Genomic DNA, 20,053 nt, shown 5'->3' on the forward strand with positions numbered 1-20,053 from the left:
GGAAGGCAGCCAATTGATGATGTTTCTCTGTCATCGATGTTTCTATTTCTCTATCCCTCTTCCTTCCTCTCTCTCTAAAAATCAATAAAAATATATTTAAAAAAATAAATTATAAGGTCACTGTTCATTTTCAAAATTCTTCTTTATGAACAACTTAATTGGTGTTTGTTATAAAAGCATTCAAAACAGATAAATAAAAGGTGATTATTGCTCATATTTAAGAACTTCTACCTTCTATCTATATAAAAGGCTAATATGCTAAGTGTCCAACCGTCCAACCAGTCACTATGATGTGCACTGACCACCAGGGGGCAGACGCTCAACACAGGAGCTGCTGTGACATGCACTGGCCATTTACAGAGAAACAACATCGTGGACCTGGCACCCACAAAGCAACAGTCAGCTTTTCCCAAGTGGGACACAGGCCCCACCACCACCCCCGAGTGACAGCCCACCAAATTGCAGCTGACACTGCTGAGACCCCATGGTGCAAAATGCAGCCCACAACCCAGCCCAGAAATGGTTGCTATGGGCACCGGGTAATGATGTCACGTAGCAAAGCCTGGCTTCCTCTCCCTAGCAACTAGCCTCCTTGGAGTTTCTGCAGCCCAGGAACACAACTTGCTTTATAGCCAGGTGGAAACATTTTACACTTTAACCAAATGTCTGTGAAGCGTCTTCCCATGCCTCATCTCATTTGATCCTCACAGAAGTCCTGGAGTAGGTAGATAGGAGACTCAGTGGAATCCTATTTTCTTTTCATTAGCCAGAAAACGGAGATTTAGAAAGCTTAGAAACTTGACCCAACTGAAAAGAAGTAAGAAATGGTGGACCTTGAAAATGACTTCAGGGTTTCTCACTGCACAGAATATAGTCAAACACTGCTATAGGTAAATATTTACCCTTTGTTCTCCCTGCATGATCTACAATAATAATCTGCTTCGTATTGATATTTCCTGCTGTGCTGCTGACAATTATCTGAAAGAGAAGTTGGGGTGCTTCACTGGGCTGGAAAAGTTTAGCTAAATTAGAAAGCAGGTCTACTTAAGCAAATTTATCTATATCTATATCTATATCTATATCTATATCTATATCTATATCTATATCTATATATGTATGTATATATACATATATAGATGATAGGTAGGTAGATAGATAGATAGGTAGATAGATAGATAGATAGATATAAAGCTCTCACTGGCACCAATTGTACATGTGTATTTCGATCTGTCATTGTCAATTGTGAATTTGGTTGACACATCTATTCTATAGAAAGGGCGAATAGCAATATTAAAATATTTCTTCTAATTAATTTCCTTTCAATGTGCATGAATTCGTGCACCAGGCCTCTAGTTATCTATACATATAAAAGCCTAAATGACCATCACAACCGAATGGATGACCGAACAGGTTGCATGGGATGACTAGGCTGGCAGGGGGGTCAGTGTGGGGCGACCAAACAACCGAGCTGCAGGCTACATGGGGCAACCAGGCTGGCAGGGGGGGGTCAGTGAGGGGTGACCAAACGACCGAACAGCAGGCTTCATGGGGCGACCAGGACCGCAGGGGGGACAGTTGGGGGTGACCAGGCCAGCAGGGGGGATGCAGTGAGAGGCGACCAGGCCGGCGGGGGGGGGGGGCAGTTGGAGGCAACCAGGCTGGCATGGGGGGCAGTAAGGGGTGACCAGGCTGGCAGGGGGGCAGTTGGGGGTCACCAGGCCAGCAGGGGGAGCAGTTAGGGGTGATTAGGCAGGTAGGCAGGTGAGCAGTTAGGAGCCAGTGGTCCCAGATTGTGAGAGGGATGTCTGACTGCCGGTTTAGGACATCCCAAGGGGTCCCGGATTGGAGAGGGTGCAGGCTGGGCTGAGGGGATCCCCCCCGTCCCCTCCGTGCACAAATTTCGTGCACCGGTCCTTTAGTAATATAATAGTTGTCATATAAATACATTTAAATGTTTATTTATAGGTCATTACCTACTGAAAAAAAATTACAAGCTTGAAAGGACAAGTACAGAAATTTAAAGATCAGTAGTCAAGAATTAAGATAAAAGGTTAATAAGGGTTATAATACAAGTCAAAAGGGAAAATAATTCAGTTTACAAAAACAAGGCAAGTGGAAATATACCTGTAACCTCCTACATATGCCTCTTTAACAATATGGAATTTTCCCCAGAAAGCAGAGTCCAGAAATTGAGGCAAACTAAACAAATCATAGTTTGAAACACCCACAGAAAATCTTGAAATAAAAATCCCCTCTACACTTTAAGCAATTACCATCTAAAGAAAGGATTCACAGTAGCCAAGGATGATGCTTAGAAAATAGTTTAAATTCCTTCCATTTGAGAGTGAAAGATCCAAAGTATATTAGCCTCTCCCCTCCCCCTCTAGTGAATTAATATTCCATGATATACACCACCACTGCTGATAGGGGCACCTCCTTTCAGTGAGCAGAGATCAGCAAATGGCTATTTCACAAAGAATAAAAATATAACCTTGTAATTCTAATGTGTGTTTATGTTTTTTAAAAAGTGGCAGATCCATGTTAATAAACGTTGCACAGGGAAAAATAAAATAGTTGCTAAGCCATGGTGAGTAATTAGCCTTTTAGCATCCCTTTTCTTCAAGAATGCTTCCTCCTGTGCTGGTTCTTTTAAATAGCTCCCATCCTGGCTGCCTTTGTTGGGCTTGGAAATTGTTCACATATGAGAGAAATTAAGCTCTCATTTAACAGAGACACATGCCTGTCAAGACCAGAGGAACAAAGACTAGTCCCTGGGGCCTGTTCAGCTCCCAGAGGCTGCCACTCATTCTGTTAGCAATGCTTACCCTTTACAGAATGTGTATAAAACCCAATAAATCATTTCATCTGCTCTGCTTAATACATGAGAGCTCTGACCATTTTTCAAAGTGTTTTCTCTTTCTTATACAACTTCACAGCTATTTAGTTAAATTAAAAAACACACACACACAAAACCTACTATTGTTTGTTTGTTTGTTTGTTTTTTCAGAATGCAATAAGACTTTATTTCAGTCAAAAGGGTAATGAGAATGTTCCCAAACACTGGTAGCATAAAGGAAGAGGCAGTATCTCCTTAGATTTCGTCCCAGATATCTTTCCTATATTCTTAGAACACCCATTTTGTGAATTACCCGTATATCTCCCAGCTGCTTTTAAACCTAGCTTCAGAAGCTAGCTCTGGGAAAAACAACAACAACAACAACAACAAGAGGACCAGAATGGGATAGGCTTGCTGTCGCATTTAAATTGAACACATTTTGCCTGGTTGGAACACGCAACCAAACATGTTCTTTTTAAAAAGGGTGGAGGCTAAAACTACTTCTTAACAGCCAGGAAAGTGAAATGGCCTTCTTATAGACCCAACCAAAATACCTCTTCACACATTCTCATTTACAAAAAAAAATAGGATGTTCTCTGAGCCTTCTTAAGGAGAAAAGGCAGTGTTGCTTTTTTATATAGAAATCCTCTCTGTATTGTCCCCTACCTCATTCCCTTGCCGCCTCCTCCCCTGAGAGGAACCATGAAGGCTATGCTGAAACACTAACAACCAGATTTTGAAAGCCTTCCAGTTTAGACCTACTCTTATCCCATGTAGAGAGGGTGGGAAGGGCTGTGGGGAAATGAGTATATGTCCGTAATTATTAAAATAAAGACTTTATTCAAAAGTAAAATACTTGTTTAGCCTGACTGCATTGTATGTAGAGCAAACATACCAAAGATTTGCTCTAGCAATGTTAATCTTTGCACAGAAACACTGGGGGTTCCAGGGCTGACAGCTTCAATCCCCCAAGGTGCCTTGAACCCCCAAATACTAAGAAGCTGGTAGCACAAGGCACTTCACCTTGCTCGGCAGGAGGAGAAAAAGCAGATCTACACTTGATAAGTAAAACCAGATCTACACAACGGTTGTATGGAGAAGCCCTGCAATTAATGGAGACCATAAACAGTTCAAGAAGCCAGCGCCGCAGCAGTCTCTGCAGAACAGGCTCACACCCAGTTCGATATTAATCAGACGTATGACTGGCACAAATGCTTTGCGCAAACACGCAACTGTGCATGTGGCTCAGTATAAAAGAAAACAAAAACAGAAGCACATCGGACTCTTTCACATTCATTTTTACGTATCATTTCTGAGTGATTTGCCATTTTTCAAATCATAATTTATTTTTATTTTTAAACCGCAAATCACATCCTGCAGGCCTTAGCAGATGCAGATGTCAGGCTGTGGCAGTACAACAAAATTAATTAAATAACCCTTGAAAAAAATAAAACAAAGTTTATTTATGAAAAATGACATTAAGGTGAACTGCCTAATAAGAACATGGATTTGCTTAAATAAAACATTATATAGTTCTGTTTTAGATTCATCCCTAAAGCCCTGAAAGATATTAGAATTTTAGTGAGTAATTACCCTATTTACTTCAAACAAAATGGGAGGAAATCGGAAAGCCATATTAAACTCTACCACACATCAGAAATGAAATCCTCTCGTTTTTTTTATCTTGCAACCCAATAAATAAATTGTAGCTGGAAAATTTATTAGGACTAGAAGATGAAACCTAACAAGCTAGAAATGAGGAAATGGCCAAAAGAATATCCACATCAACATTATGCTTCAAGCAGTAAACCCACTCCTAGGAAGCATAACGGAGGAGAAGTCGCCCCTTCACAGCTTAATTGTTTTCAGACAGTCTGAGCCACACTCAGCACCACCCCCACAGTCAGACAAAGTTCTAACTACTTAACACATCTCTTTTCAAATGAAAACGCAACACTTGGGGTGAAAACAAGAGAGACTAGGAAAAGGTGTTATATGCTATATATGCCACTGACATAATACTTCACTAGAATATGCTGTAATTTCCTGCAATTAATACTTTGCAAAGCTATAAGGATCCCCCCCCCCCCCCCCGCCGCCAAATTATAATATTACACTTGCAACACGAAAATTAAGTTTGTGTCACCCTTTCCATTATACAGCCCCAATGCCAGGAGTTTGTCGTTGGCTGCAGAAATGTGCTAGGTGTGGCCTGAAAGCAGGCATTTATAGGGCGCTCTTCCTTAAATGTGCTTTTCTAAAAGCCCCGTAGCTATCATTTCATGTGGCAGGCATTCCAAGCCATCACAATACCCCACAAAGCAAACATGAATTTGACCTCATAATTCAAAACCTTTCAATGGTTTAAAATGCAAACATTGCTAAGTGGACATGGCTTATGCTGTGGCCAAACATGACATTTGCCTGAAAGCTTTGTAGGCAAGACTACCTACTGCTCTCCATTTTCTAAGGACCGGAGTTAATTCCCGTCATCTGGAATCACAGGAGGTCAGAGTCACAAGGAATTACAGCAATAATTTTGTATAATGATCCTTGTTCTAAATATATGGATGGAAAGTGAGAATTAGTGCGGAAGAATAATTAGACAGAGATCATGTAAGTCACTAGCAGAACAAAGACAAGGCACAGACATCCCGAATCCACATCTAGCCTTCTTTCTGCCAGGCTACCCTTCTCTGATACTATTTTGTCTCCCAGTTGGGACCTTCAATAGAAAGGAGAACAAGTTCTGCTAAAAGTAGATTAGCAATCAATCATCTCCTTGTCTTCTCTTTTCCTGGGTTTGGAACATACAACTCTATGGAATTAAGTCGGTGTCCGGACAAAGTTGTTTAGGAAAATGAGTAAGAAATGGAGCAGGCACAGATATCAATAAAATAGCCTGAAAGCACTGGTAAGATCTATAGCTGCATCTTTTTTCCAGCTATCTGAAGACCTTGTTTTTATTAATTGGAAGCTGTATTTAAGCAACCCAAATCAGATATGACAGTTAAGTGCAAGATTTGGTGATCTATTGGTGATCACATCTATTCCAGAGGTGATCCCAAAATTAAAGGACAATTGCTTGCTCCTTTTGTGTTACCTGAATTTTTAAAAATAAAATAATAATAATAATAATAATAATAATAATTACAATGCATTATCTTCCAGTCTTTTTGTAAATGCCTATTTTTATATACTTGATTGTATTTACATGATTGTGTTTTAGGATTTGTTCTCACCTATTGTTATATTGTAAACATTATCACAAATCATGAATATAATTTTTAAAGTCTATAACAGTTCATCACATACATATAACATAATAAACTGAGTGATTGTTCTAATATTTTTCTTATAATAGTACAAAAGCAATATATGTTTGAAAAAAATTTTGAAGTAAACTAAAACAAGAAAAAATATTTTAACTATAATTCTACTATACAAAGACATTTGCCTTAAACATTGTACTCTTAACCACCTGCAGTAGACAGTGTATCACAGATCTAAGTCTCTACAGCCAGGGCCCAGTCTTATGCTATTGACATGGAGGCCAAGGTCCTAAACGTGGTGTTCAGATTACCTCTTCTACTGGACTGCCAATCATCTGGCCTTCCCTCACACAAGGAATCACTAGGAATTCCAAGGATGTACTTCCACTCTAAAATGGAGTCTGTGAAAGGGCCTTGTCAGAATCTAATGTATCTGACAGTCCACAACTGCACAAAATCCAACAGTATTAACGAAAAAGCAGCTGAGGTGTGGCTGCCAACTTCAAGAGCCCAACTTTAATTTTCTTTGCACTGGTTTTCACCTTTAAATTATAGATATTCCAAACAAGAGCTACAATTCTTCCATGGACACAGACAATAGTGGGATGAAGGCCTAGGGAGGGAATAGGAGTGGGGAGGAGGGGATCAACGTGGGGAAAAAGGGGGGAGCATCTGTAATACTTTCAACAAAAAGATAAATTTTTTTTAAATTCTTCCAATAGTAGACTATGTGTTTGTTCTACCACTATGTTTCTCACCTGGTTTACCTGATCTTCTAAGACTAAGCTCTGGCTAAACCCAATAATAAATACTACGATCTAACAGGTGCCTATTCCTGTGGGCTTTTCACTCCATCTAGCCTTCAAACATAAAATCTAGAAACCCGTCTGCACACGCATTACAAGAATCACACAGAGGATGGCAGAGAGGAAAACTTGTACCTAGTTTTTCCTTTTCTCAAACCTCCACCACTCATCACTAAGCACGGCGATAGCTTCTTCTCCACGTGCACCTTCTTCCTCTCCATCGTGTTGATTCCTTCAAACCTCATGTTGATTCCATGTTGATTTTTTTTCAAACCCCAACCTTCAATTACTAAACTGATTATCTTGGAGCCATCATGACATTCATGATTCCCAGTGAAGGGCAAGTGAGGAGGAAGGAGGAGCTGACAGCCACAGAATGAAAAAGGTCCTTTAGGACAAACAAATACCTCAACCTACCGTTGGAGATGCTTCCTCTCCTTGACATTTCAGGTCCCTGACTGCCTCCTCAGACACCATTCAATTATGCTAATCCTAAAGTGCCCTGTACTTCACTAATTCTCTGTACATCACCAAGTGATGCTGCCACATCCAGCTTAAAAGTCACCAAACTGGGACTTACTTCATCTTTTATCGAATCACAGTACAGAAGGAACGCTTTTCTGCATAGGTAACTGGAACCTGATATCAGCACAATTTTTGAAAGGGGACAAAAGTTATTAGACAATCCATTGAAACTAAAATCAGTTTTCTTGTTCTTCCTCCTCCCTCTCCCCATTTTCCTATGAATAATACAACTATGTGTAAGTAGGAACCAACCAACTTTTATGTGGCTGGGAAATGAAGGATGCTATTACAGTACAAAATACACCTGGCCTATTAGAGTTCTTTAGAATAGTTTGCCCACCTTGTCAACAAGTTCAAGCACAGCCAAGTCAGTCTCACCGAAAGCCCTTTCCATCCGCCCTAATCTCAGCCACATAGTAAATTCATCTGTATATGTTTTAAGAGGAAAATCTCCCAGCAAAGTATAGGTTTAACAAAAGTCATGACCTTGACCTGACTGAGAGGACTTTACCCTTTATTCTGACCTGTGAGTTCCTTAACTTTTGTTATTAAATATTACAACTTTAACATATTCTTAATGGATTGGGTGGTGGATAAAATGAATTCAGTATCTCACAGTGAGGCATTACACCTTTTGCATCATTTATTTTCTTTTATTTTAAACAAGTAAAAATATTTGACTCTAAACATTAATAACTTTGAGTGGGAGTTACCTTATGTGAATTAAAAATGGTTATGTCAGTACATCCCTTCAGAATTTAAAAAATATTTCCCTGTGCTATATCAAGTGTCACACAGTATATCAATTTTTATTTCCCATCTCTCAAGTCTGGTATGCATACTGTTTAACTTCTTAAATTCTAAGTATAGACATAATTCACAAAAGCGGGGCAAATGCTTGACTTACAGGAGATGGCGTACATAAGATTTATATGAACAACTTTATTTTAAACAAGAAAGACTTTTGCATTTTGTACTGCTACATCACATAACTTTATCTGTGGTTTTTTTAAGGTTATAAAATAAACTGGAGAGGTTCATTTACTATCTCTCTAACTTCACAAGCACTACTGATCTAATAGAAAAGCCCATTTTAGTGTGAATGGTCAGAATCTGACCCTATTTTCCAGAATAAAATGCCATGCTTCCTCTTAAACAATCTCTAGCAGCTCTAGCTCATTCTTGGCCAACCATTCCTGAGTGCCTGATAAACCTTACTTTTCCTCTCACTGACAACTGAAATTCCTCTCACTTGGTAGCCAGAGAAAATTGTTGCTCTTTTTTTCCCTCTAGATTATCATGATGAGAATAATTGATCAAAATGTATCCACACTGACTATCCTATATTCACATCACAAATTTGTGAGTTCTAATTATGTATGTGTATATAGATACAAACATGCCTACACATGCTGATACAAAATATGTACATGTATGTTTATAAGGGCCTCTGAAATTATTCCTTACTTAGTATGTAAGAACAACAATAGTCACACCAATAATGATAGTGATAGATGTTATGCATTCAGCATTTAGTAGGGGCTTTATACGATGATCTCTAATCAACTAGTAAGGTACCAATATTATACATCTTTTGGGAATAATGACATTCAGGTTCGGAGACATTAAGTAATTACCTCACAGCTAATAAGTAGCAAAACAATTATAGGGCTAATAAGTAGTATAACTGAAATTTAAATCTTGATTTATTTGTCTCCAATACCTGTGCTGATTCTATAAAATTTTTTAATTGAATACACTCTGAAACAATGCATCTTATCCTCTATACCTTCTACTTATAGGTATACATAGTTTAAAAGTATATTTACATTCATACATCCCTCACCTATATCAAGCTGTAGTCAATTACATAGACTACTATTTTTTAAACACAACAAAAAAATAGGTTGATTTCCTGGGTCAAAATTCATTCTGTTTAGATAACAGAAGTCAAATGGCATCTGAGAATTTATTTTCTAAAATGTTTTTATCTTATTATGAAAAACTACGGTGTACTTTTAAATATCTCTCCCAAAGACACAAATCTGATATCAACACATTTTTATCTTTCCAGTACACCTACACATAAATAAAAATCAAGTTACTAGACTTAACTAAATTTATTAAAACTGTTTGAACCATAGTCCATTATATGCTTTCTAGCTATTAAGTAAAATAGCTATAACCAAAGTCAAAAGTGTATTTCAGCTGCTCAAGAATTATTTGCTTATGACCCAAACCTCTATCTATAGGTAGGTAGGAAGGTAGATATGTAGAGAGATACATAAATAGATAGATAGTCCAAAGAATTTAGAGTTCACATTTCATAATTTAATCTGCATTACTGTTTAAAGCAGTATTTCTCAATCCTGACTGCCCTCTGGAATCATCCAAAGAGCTTTTAACAGTCACCATCTGGGACTGTACCCAGACCAATTAAACCAGAATTTCTGGAATGGGACTTAGGCATTAGTATTTTTAAAGGGCTTCCAAGTGATTACAAGGTACAACCAAGATTGAGAACCACTGGAATCAAATGCTGTCACTAGGTCAACTGGAGAAGGTAGCTGCACAAAAAGGTACTAACATTAAAGGTGACTGACCCTCCATAGAGAGACATATCACTTTAAAGCCCCCAGAAAGTAATATAATTAACTATCTAAGGAGTTTATATGTAAATACCACGAGTCACTCAGCCATGAATACATTTCATACTAACCTACAAAAAGATTCCAATTATGTTCTTTTTATCTCTTTCCTTGTGGGTATGTACTCACTGCTGTAGTAGTTCTGGGGTATAAACTAATTCTAATAACAAATCTTCCTTTTTTTCCACTTAAAGGTAAAAGGACTATAATGAGATTTTATACGTTAGATACTATTATCCACATTTTGCAAAGTAGAAAATTAAAGTGCACTAAGATTTATTCAAGTCACAAAAAGGGCAAGTTGAGACCCAACCTGGAATGTTAAAAACAGTACTAGATTCGGAGTCCAGAAAGTTAGGCTCCACTCATGGCTCTGACAATATTTAGCTTTTATGCTTGGACGAGTCTGTGGTCTGTGCCTCAGTTTCCTTGTGTAAGTAAAGGATTTGTTTCAAAGAGTTTCAAAGACATTTCTAAGAAACACAAAAGTGGGGACTTACATATACTTGGAAATGTTTTATTTTACCAAGTCAAGTTACTGGAAAGCAAAAGAAACAAAGCACATAGCACTTATTATCACCTTTACTTCACAAATAGAAAGGGCATTTTAATGCCAAAGAAAGCAGGGGCGGGGGGGACAATCTCAGGATTATTTTTAAGTTTAACTTAATGATAAACTCACTGTATTGTTATCCAACAGGAATAGCTGGACCCACCCTCCCCCCATCAGTGAATGAGAATCAGGAAGACCTGGAAGTGATGTTTTCAAGTTCAACATTCTGTGAAAGTGAAGACATGGAGGAGGAGGTGGAACATTTAACACCTCTTAGTGCAGTGCTCTCTCAAGGGTTTCACAAAATTCCATTATGAAAGAACTGCCTTCATAATTTTTGACTTATTCAAGTACCCAATTACTGTTTGCTTAAGGTTGTTATTTAAATTGCCTTTTTTTTTTGGGGGGGGGGGGGGAAGCTAATTACATTTATTTCGAAAGGAAACTTTACATCACTCCCTCAAGTGGAAAACTAAAATCACTTGTCATAAACAGAAGATAACCAGATTACCATGAGAATGAAAGTTTTATTTTATTTTATTTAAATTCTAGTTAAACATGATTGCCTCCAAAGGCTCCCAACTACGATGATCTCCCTCTCCGTCTCCTACAAAGAGAGATTAGCACATCCTAAAAGGTATTAAAGACTAGCACTACACTGAGCCCTCAGAGAGATGAAGAACAAAACAGAAGAGACACCTTTTCTATGGGGGCCCTGGTTCACTGTTATGGCATGTCACATGCTGGCACCACCTGGATCCTGTGCCCCCTCTTCACCATACTCTCCCACCTCTGAAGAGGTCAGACACCCTCCCTCTTTTGTTAAACCCAGAAAGCTGCAAAGACTTTGGATTCCCTGAATTTTTAGTATCACTAGTCTGAGAGAGAGCTGGGGTGTGGAATCTGAGAGATAAGCCTATGTAGATAAGATGGAGAAGAAGGGGTCAGCTAGAGGGAGCTGGAGAATCTGAGGGATAGCCCCTGAAAAGCATTGGCATTCACACCAGGTTCTGGTCTGCTGAAGGAGATCTTTGCCATAAGGCCACATTTAGAAAACAGGTAGCAAGCTGATTGATAAGGCCATGTAGTAGCTCATAGGTGCCACCTCCTCTTATTTCTAGACCCACTCCCAACTTTAACAAACAGTCTCGTGTGATTAACCAACGAGAAGTTTCTGACCCACAGTAATAATTATATGTTTAGCTGTGAAAGCCCTTGCTATTCATGAAGTACAGTAGCTTTACCTATTCTTTATAATTCAGACATTTCACTATTAAAATGTTTGAAGAAAGCTATGGAGCATCTATCATTACTTTAAAAGTTAATTAGATTACATAAAAGAAATAATTAGATTTGCATTTTTTATCTTGGTTTTAAACTTCCAAAGAAGATCACAACAGCCTGCCTGTGGGCAATTAAAAACAGCATACAGCAGAAAAATAGAGGAGAGAGGGTCTGTTTTTCCTGGCTAATTCATGATTGAAGATAGAATTACAAAATATTTTAAGGGCTTGCTGAAGCTGGGGGCTAATCCCAAACTTCTAAGCGTTGTTTATAACCCTCATTTCATTGCAAGAGTGTATCAGATACATGTACAGTGACAACAGAAGTATCAGATTACTTCCAATGGGGTTATTTGGTCCTTTCAGAGGCAGTTGGAAGGAGATCAGTTACCTGATCAATAACACACACAAAAAAAGGACTATTCGCTAGAGCCAAAACAGGAGCACTGTAATTGCTTTTTGTTTATCAATGCTAAATACAATTAACAAAGAGATAGGACATAAGACAGAGGGCCTATGTGAGACTGGAAGGCTCCTGACTTCCCTCAGTTTTTCCGCGTGCCGCGTCAGCCATCTCCGAAAGACAATAAAGGCAAGGTCCAGCTCTTAAAATTAGAGGTCAATTAGATACTTAATGATGAAGCATATCTCCAAATATATATCTATTATTATTATCCTCGCAAAAAATTAATTAACCAGGTCATGCAGGCCACGAAGGCTAATGTATAAAGTAATTATTTCTGATCTTTAGACAACTACTTCACATAAATGGGAGTCCTTATTCTGCTCAGCAGATACCAGAAATGCCTGTAGTTAATCATATTGAAGGAAACAAAAGGCCAGGTTTATCTTCTTAAAAGGTGAGAGTACATCTCAGATTATTCTATTTAATGGTTTAAGAACAATCACCTCCTAGCTCATAATATTAACATTTCCAGATTAATAGGAAAAAAGAACACACATTTAATGGTGTTCTACCATGTGACAAACACACAGAGGCAAAATATATGAAAAGCACACGGGAGTATAACCAAAATAGAAAACACTATGTATGAAAATACTCATATACCCTTAGGAAGAGAGAGGTGTCACTGAATAGACAAAGAATTGGTTTTGGACAGAAGCAGCATATACTACAGCTTTTAAAACAGGGGTCCTCAAACGTTTTAAACAGGGGACCAGTTCACTGTCCCTCAGACCTTTGGAGGGCCGGACTATAGTTTAAAAAAAACTATGAACAAATTCCTATGCACACTGCACATATCTTATTTTGAAGTCAAAAAACAAATCAGCAAAAACACCCGCCTGTGGCCCGCGGGCTGTAGTTTGAGGACGCCTGTTTTAAAAGATAAAGTTTTGGACAAGACCATGGATATCTGCAAAGCAGCAGCAATGGCATTTAATTTAGTCCTTTCACCGACTGAGTTCACCAATTAAGAAATGTATTAGAATATGAGGGGAGGCCAGTTAATGTTGTATATTAACCACAAAGATTAACAAAGAGCTAAGAATGTCAAGTTTCACAATTACACCTTAGATGGTGGATGTGTTTGAGTTGACTAAATCATTGGCTTTGACCCAGCAAGCCAAATAAAATCCCAATGAGCCAGTCCATTCTTAAGAGACCATTGTTGTTCGGTCAGTGATATGAAGAAAGAACACTCCCTATATAGCACACAACACAAGCCACTTGAATAACACTAAAATCAGGGTCTGAACAGACATGGATAATTAGATAACACCATTCATGCCTGCAGAAGTAAGTTTCTCACAAAGATATTTTAATGAGCTGAATTTTCTTGCAAAGATTAGGTTCTAGCAGTAAAATGCCATCATTAAATGTGTTCCTACTGACATGCTATCAGAACCAAAGAATGTGGTGTGTTGTGTCCACAAAGAGTATCTTCTCTGGATTCAAAAACCATGACATGGTCAAATGATGGTAAATGAATAACTATATGGATGGAGCAAAAAAAAAAAATCAGGATCTATAAAATATTTTCTGTTTGCTTAGACTAGACTTACAGGGGTGGACAACAGTATGTTTACAGTTGTAAACATCTGAAACAGTTTATTCTTATATTATTATTTATTACCTATTGTATTATTTATTTATATTGTAGCTGTAAACCTACTTTTGCCCACCCTGTATATATAATAGTTGATTTAAATACTGTGTTTATATATATGTCTAATGGATTAAAAATAAATTTTGTTTTCTAATCAATATAACCGGTAAATAAAATTCTTCAAGAGACTGGCTATGTAGCATATAGTGCAATGGGTGGAAGAAGTTGGATGAAATCACTGAGGCAGTTATCTGTCCTTTGGAATTATAGCATGAGACTCAACATTCCCAACTCCAAGGATCCATATTCCATGATTTATTAGTTTTGCTTTCCATAGAGTTGATAAAAACTGTGCTATATTTGTTCTAGAAATAGCAAAATCATCTAACTTTTTCTGGGCTCACATGGCAGGAATTACTTAATATGTAACAAATTAGAGGAATCACCATTTTCCCCCAAGCACAAACAGAGGGATTTGAATTCACAAAGCAAACAGCCTCCTAAAAGATCTGTTAATATTAAAGCATTTTTAATAATTGTTTAGTTATTAACCTGATTTTTTTAAATGGTAAAAACTGACTCATCAAAAAAAATAAAAACATTAGTTCACAAAATCATTCATCTTACAAGGCCTACGTGGTCTTAAAAGTATGCCTTTTAAATTTCAGTTAGGTTTTACCAAGGCAAATTATATTAAAAATGATATTCAAGGAAGAAAATATGTAAATGAAATTATTTAACTGCATATATAACTTTTGAATTAGTGCAAACAAAATAAGCCTGTGAAATAGAATTACAATACTACCTCCTAAATTGTGCCTTTTCCTATTTCTAATGAAAAATTCTGCTTTTAAATTTGTGCAAACCATTCAGGTTTTCATTTGTTTCCATTATAATAGGCCCAGATGTATTATTACTAAAGGTTAGACACTCTTTTCTTTCTTTCTATTACAGGTTGCAAATTCCAAAACAACAAAACTAATTCAGAAGTCAGTATTCTGAACGAGATGCGAAAAATAATCTTGACTATAACCACCTGACACTCATTATTCATAGCCAATTGCCAAGGCTCAATCTTGCTGACCATGTTAGCTAATAGGTTCTAGGACTCAAGATTTTAAGAAAAGATAAAATGTCAAATTTGCGCAAATGGTCTCTGTATTCATTTGCTTTCAGAAGAGAAATTAGGTTTTGTATTTATTATTTTACTCTGTTATGCTTTGTATTCAAAAGGGAGAATGTTTCTTTCATGAGAGAAAATAAAATGTTCGAAACATCTCTTAAGTCTCATGTTTTGCTCAAAAACATATATATTAAAAATTAGCCCAACAATAATCTCTCTCCTAAATTTGATCATGTCTATGGCTTATCAAAAGCCATTTTTGAAAATACAGTTAATCCATTCCCTTTCAAAAAATAACTAAAAGTCATAATATTAAATACCTGCTTTTTAAGTGTCAGAGAGAATACTTGTATAAGGAGTATTTTTCAGCATTTGAAAAATTCTGTAAATGATCTCATACTGATAAGATAAATACTGACATGCTATGCAGTGAAGAGCAGCTCAGAATAGAGAACTGTAAATACAGGTTATTGCTTCTTCTTATTTTTTACAATGTGAATTCTGGTTACAAAGAATCCTATATTTCTAAAATGAATATAACTGACACTTTAAATCTCTCTATGATTTTATAACATAAAGTCCTGAGATCAAGTGCTGATCAGCTTCAATTTTTATAAATTTAAGCAATGAGAAATATCTACAAATCTTAAAGGCAATTAAACTTCTATTACAAAACCTGGACCAACTATTTTCCTATATTTTCACATTGAATATTCTGATGAGTAATATTTTAAGATCAAGTTTCCTGAAAAAGACATCAATTTCATATAGTCAAGCTGTGACTATAAAATCATATATAATCAATAAACAGTGATGGTATTTCATAAAAATACTCTGAATTGGTTGCTATTCATCTGAGAGCCTCAGTACCACAATTAAAATGGTCACTTAATATAAACAACATTGAACTAATAAGTGAAATATATTCAAAATAAATAAAGAAGTAAGTAATAAAGAAATAATATAAACATTAATAATAAGTAACTGACATGGGAACATGGGGACTTCTTCCATTCCTACTTTACAAATATGAGAAACAGAGAGAACTAAATGATCAGGTTATTTAACACCCACTGAGTTCTTAGAGAAGGATCTGGAGAAAAATGTAGGAAGCCACAGGCTAAAAATCTTGGCCTTAGTAATAGGAGACACACTGAAAATTCTAATAAGGACAGAACAAGAGAACACCTGGACAGTTATTTAATTAAGTATCTCAGCATGAGTTATAAAAGAGATATCGGGATGAGAAATTATTCCAAGATTTAATTGTAAAAGCTGACTGTCAAAATGCCAGAGACATTCCATTTCCTCTGCATTTGGGCCCTTTACTTTGAAACGTATAGACTTGAGTATGGAATATAGAATCAGAACTAATTTTAAAACAATCACCACCACAACAAACCACTGGTCAAAACCTACTCATGAAGATATCTGGACATACACACTTGAACACAAAATATGGAATCAGAACTAATTTTAAAACAACCATCACAACAAACCACTGGTTAAAACCTCCTCATGAAGATAGCCAAATCAGGTACAGGTACTTCTTCAGGCACTTAATCATTATTTTAAATGCAGTGAGTGCTACCTGAGACACTAAGTATGATTAACAAAAATGAAGCAGAATCTACATTAAAATCACTGGCTTTCATCAGTAAGGAAGAAGATTAGAGTAAGCTATGATATTATGTGAATGTTTTCTTAAGAATACAGGAAGGTGTAATAATATTAATCTCAAGGAAAGGAATAATGTAATTCAGAATATACTGCCCCAACTAGGCTGAATCACAGATCCCGGTGGTTAGAAAACAGCCACAGCAGCCAACAGAAACCACAGAGGCTGTGGTGGGTACATATAACTCTGGCATCCGTATTCCTGAGTATTAATCCCCAGACAACCATACCTATGTTCCTATTCAGAAATGGAGACCAGTCTCTTACCTATCTGAAATAGCTGTGAGTTGAATTAACCACCACGTGTCTAAAGGAAAGACAGAAATCAAAATTCCTTCCCATGCCATTGTCATCATGATCTATATACAGGGTTACCCTGCCACAACAAAAAAGAGAATTTCTAAATTCTGTTACAATGATTCAGAAACAAGTTATTCTTCCTTTCTCGACTATAAGCTCCTACAGACAGACAATTATTCATTAATCTTTAGATTCCCCTCAGCATCATCTAACAGAAATGCAACTGATAGCTGCTAAAGGACTAATCAATTATTACCAACCTTTTCCCAGGTCATAAGATTCTTCTCATAACTGGCCCAATCAGAGAATCCTAACAAGTAAACAAGCACACGCTTCTCCCCATGATACTGTTAGATGGTGAAACACAAAGCAGAAATTGGTTTGTGGCAATCAAAATAGCATGTGTACGCTACCTTGGAAACCACTAGGTTTCCACCAGGTTCTGTCAGGCAAATGGCAGAAAGAAGAAAGATAAGGGTTTTTTTTCCTGCATATGCATCACATCAGAAAAGAATGCTTTAGACCACCACTTAGGTGATATTTCCTGCATCCACTTATACCGTGGTACACAACATCCTTGAGAGTAACTACATTGGTGCTGTTTATAAGAGAGGGGTGCATTGGCAGCATTTTAAATTCCATTTTCAAGGAGGAAAGTCTCTGAGTATAATCAGACGAGAGTAATAAAATACACTGACCTGGATCTGTTGCTGCAGGAGATTAATTTTGTGCTGCTGTTGCAGAAGTTGCTGCTGTTGTCTTGCAATCTATCAGAAATAAAGTTACATTAAGTTAAAATGAAATGCTTACACCTTTGCCATAACCTCGGGTATCTCTCCTGGTATTACAAGAATGCTTTACTGCACTTCTATGTGAGAGAGTTCCTATAAAGTGAGAGAGGCAGAACCAGAAATTTGGAGAAAAGGAAAATTTCAAACAGATGCCTCTTCTCTGCTTACCCCTAGCTCTTCATCTGCAGGTGAGAGCTACCCCTTGTACATTTGCGAGCAGCTCCTCTATCTGCACCCATTACCTGGAAAGAATGGGAGTTTCGAAATCTGACCCTTGGAGCGTAAATATGGAAAATCTATGGCTTTGTGTTTCTAAAGAGCTGAATTTGGACTACAAAAGTAAAATCTGTATGCAGAGACAGGAAAGAACTTTTTATGAATTATAATACAATTGACTTTGGTGAAACCTTTTCTGATATAAGGACTCTCGGTACTGATAAGACAAATATCGCCAAGGGAATATCAAGAAAACACAGCAAAATGTCCAAAATCATTACGAAGATCTCTTTGTGTTGATTTACAAATATACATCAATGATGTGATGTACAAAGCATTTTAAAAACAAAATTTAATATTTATCTAGTTCTCCTTTTGAGGGTAATGTGTTACAGCCTCTTGCTTCACCCAACAATCGAATTCAACATCCTAACACATCATCTGGTCTAGGAAAAGAAATATTAACCACTTCGTGCAAGCCTCACTGAAGCTTGAATTAGGAGAGCAGGTGTTTACTATAAAACATGAAGGCATCAGTCTGCTTATTGCCTTAAAAGCTGAGCTGAGGGGGATGCCCCTTAGAAGACACTGCAACCTAGAAAGCCAGAGAGAAAGTGGCCAGGGCGGACTTAGAAAAACTTTGTTTAGTGGTGCCCTTTAGGCAAGAGCTATAGGTATGGGGTTGTTTATTTGTGTGTTTTTTTCCTATATATTTTTTCTATTTCCAAAAGCCAGTATTCTAGAATGGGCAATGTGGGAAGTGAACACAAGTGTGGATCAACCCCCAGGTTTATGCTTTGAGTCTTTTTGATGCTTTAGCCTAGGGAAACACCCAAATCAGATTTTCATTCAACGGAAGATGACAAAACAGCCATCTGCTACCAAACATTGCTTGGAGGTTTCTGGTAATGACGAGCTAACTCTGGAAGCCATGACAAAGCTGTCCCGAACAGTGTGAGAAACGGGGCCATTCCTCCCCAAAGCTTTATAAGCAAACTGGAAACGATAGCTAATCAGATTGAAAAGGCCCACTTTGCTTGTCACCATTCAAATCAGAAAAGGACATAGTGGTTTTGGGGGGCGAGGGGGGGGGGGCGCGGTTGAAAAAGGTGAAGGGATTAAAAAGTACAAATTGGTTGTTACAGAATATAGATGCAGATGTAAAGTACAGCATGGGAAATACAATCAATAATTTTCTAATAACTACCCTATGCATGGTGTCAGATGGGTAGGAGAATTATCGGGATGATAACTTAGTAAGTTATATAATGTCTAATCACTGGGGTGTACACCTGAAACTAATATAATATTGTATGTCAACTGTAATTGAAAAATAAAAATGATTTAAATTAATTTTTTTTTTAAAAAAAGGAAATGGACAACTCACTCTGTGACTCTAGGTTTAGATGCTGGATCCTCTGAATATTTATTTCCTCTTAGCAAACCAGTGAAACACCACGAGGCATCTAATATTGATGGTCCCTCCTAAATGATAAAGCGCTGCACAGAAATGCCTCTAGAACACCACAGTGCAATTACTATCATCCACTCTAGACGTGTGGGTTTGACACAGTGAAGTATGGTACATAAGCACCATGTGGCTCAAATTCTGAATTTTATTTGCCAATCGGTTGAGCTACATGCTCGCTTCATTGAGCATGACAACCTAGTTTTAAGTGTCATTTAATTTTCATTTTGAAATATAATTACAAAGTGTTCACTGTAAGATATCACTCGTCTGCAAATGTGTCAAGATTAATTTGTGCTAGCTTATTCACAAGTGTCAATAGTTAATTACTGTGTCATCTCTGGATGGCTAAATGACATTCTAACTTCTGATTTTTTACAGTGTTCCTTTATGTTATTTTCCATTAGGGGCTGAGTCCATATTCCTACACGTGGGCAAATATTCAAGCATATAAAATACCAGACGTCACAACTCATTAAAATCAAC

General features: G+C 37.2%; 1 protein-coding gene across 2 annotated transcripts in view; it reads right to left on the minus strand.

Annotated features, from left to right (window-relative positions):
* Positions 1–20,053, minus strand: part of SOX6 (SRY-box transcription factor 6) — a 557,752-nt gene that overhangs the window by 165,111 nt on the left and 372,588 nt on the right. For both annotated transcript variants that reach the window (XM_054724743.1, XM_028159941.2), the window contains one exon: positions 17,791–17,859. In XM_054724743.1, coding sequence (XP_054580718.1) covers positions 17,791–17,859 — 69 coding nt within the window. The remainder of the gene's footprint in view (positions 1–17,790; positions 17,860–20,053) is intronic.

This window comes from Eptesicus fuscus, chromosome 13 (assembly GCF_027574615.1).
Source record: "Eptesicus fuscus isolate TK198812 chromosome 13, DD_ASM_mEF_20220401, whole genome shotgun sequence".
NCBI lineage: Eukaryota > Metazoa > Chordata > Mammalia > Chiroptera > Vespertilionidae > Eptesicus > Eptesicus fuscus.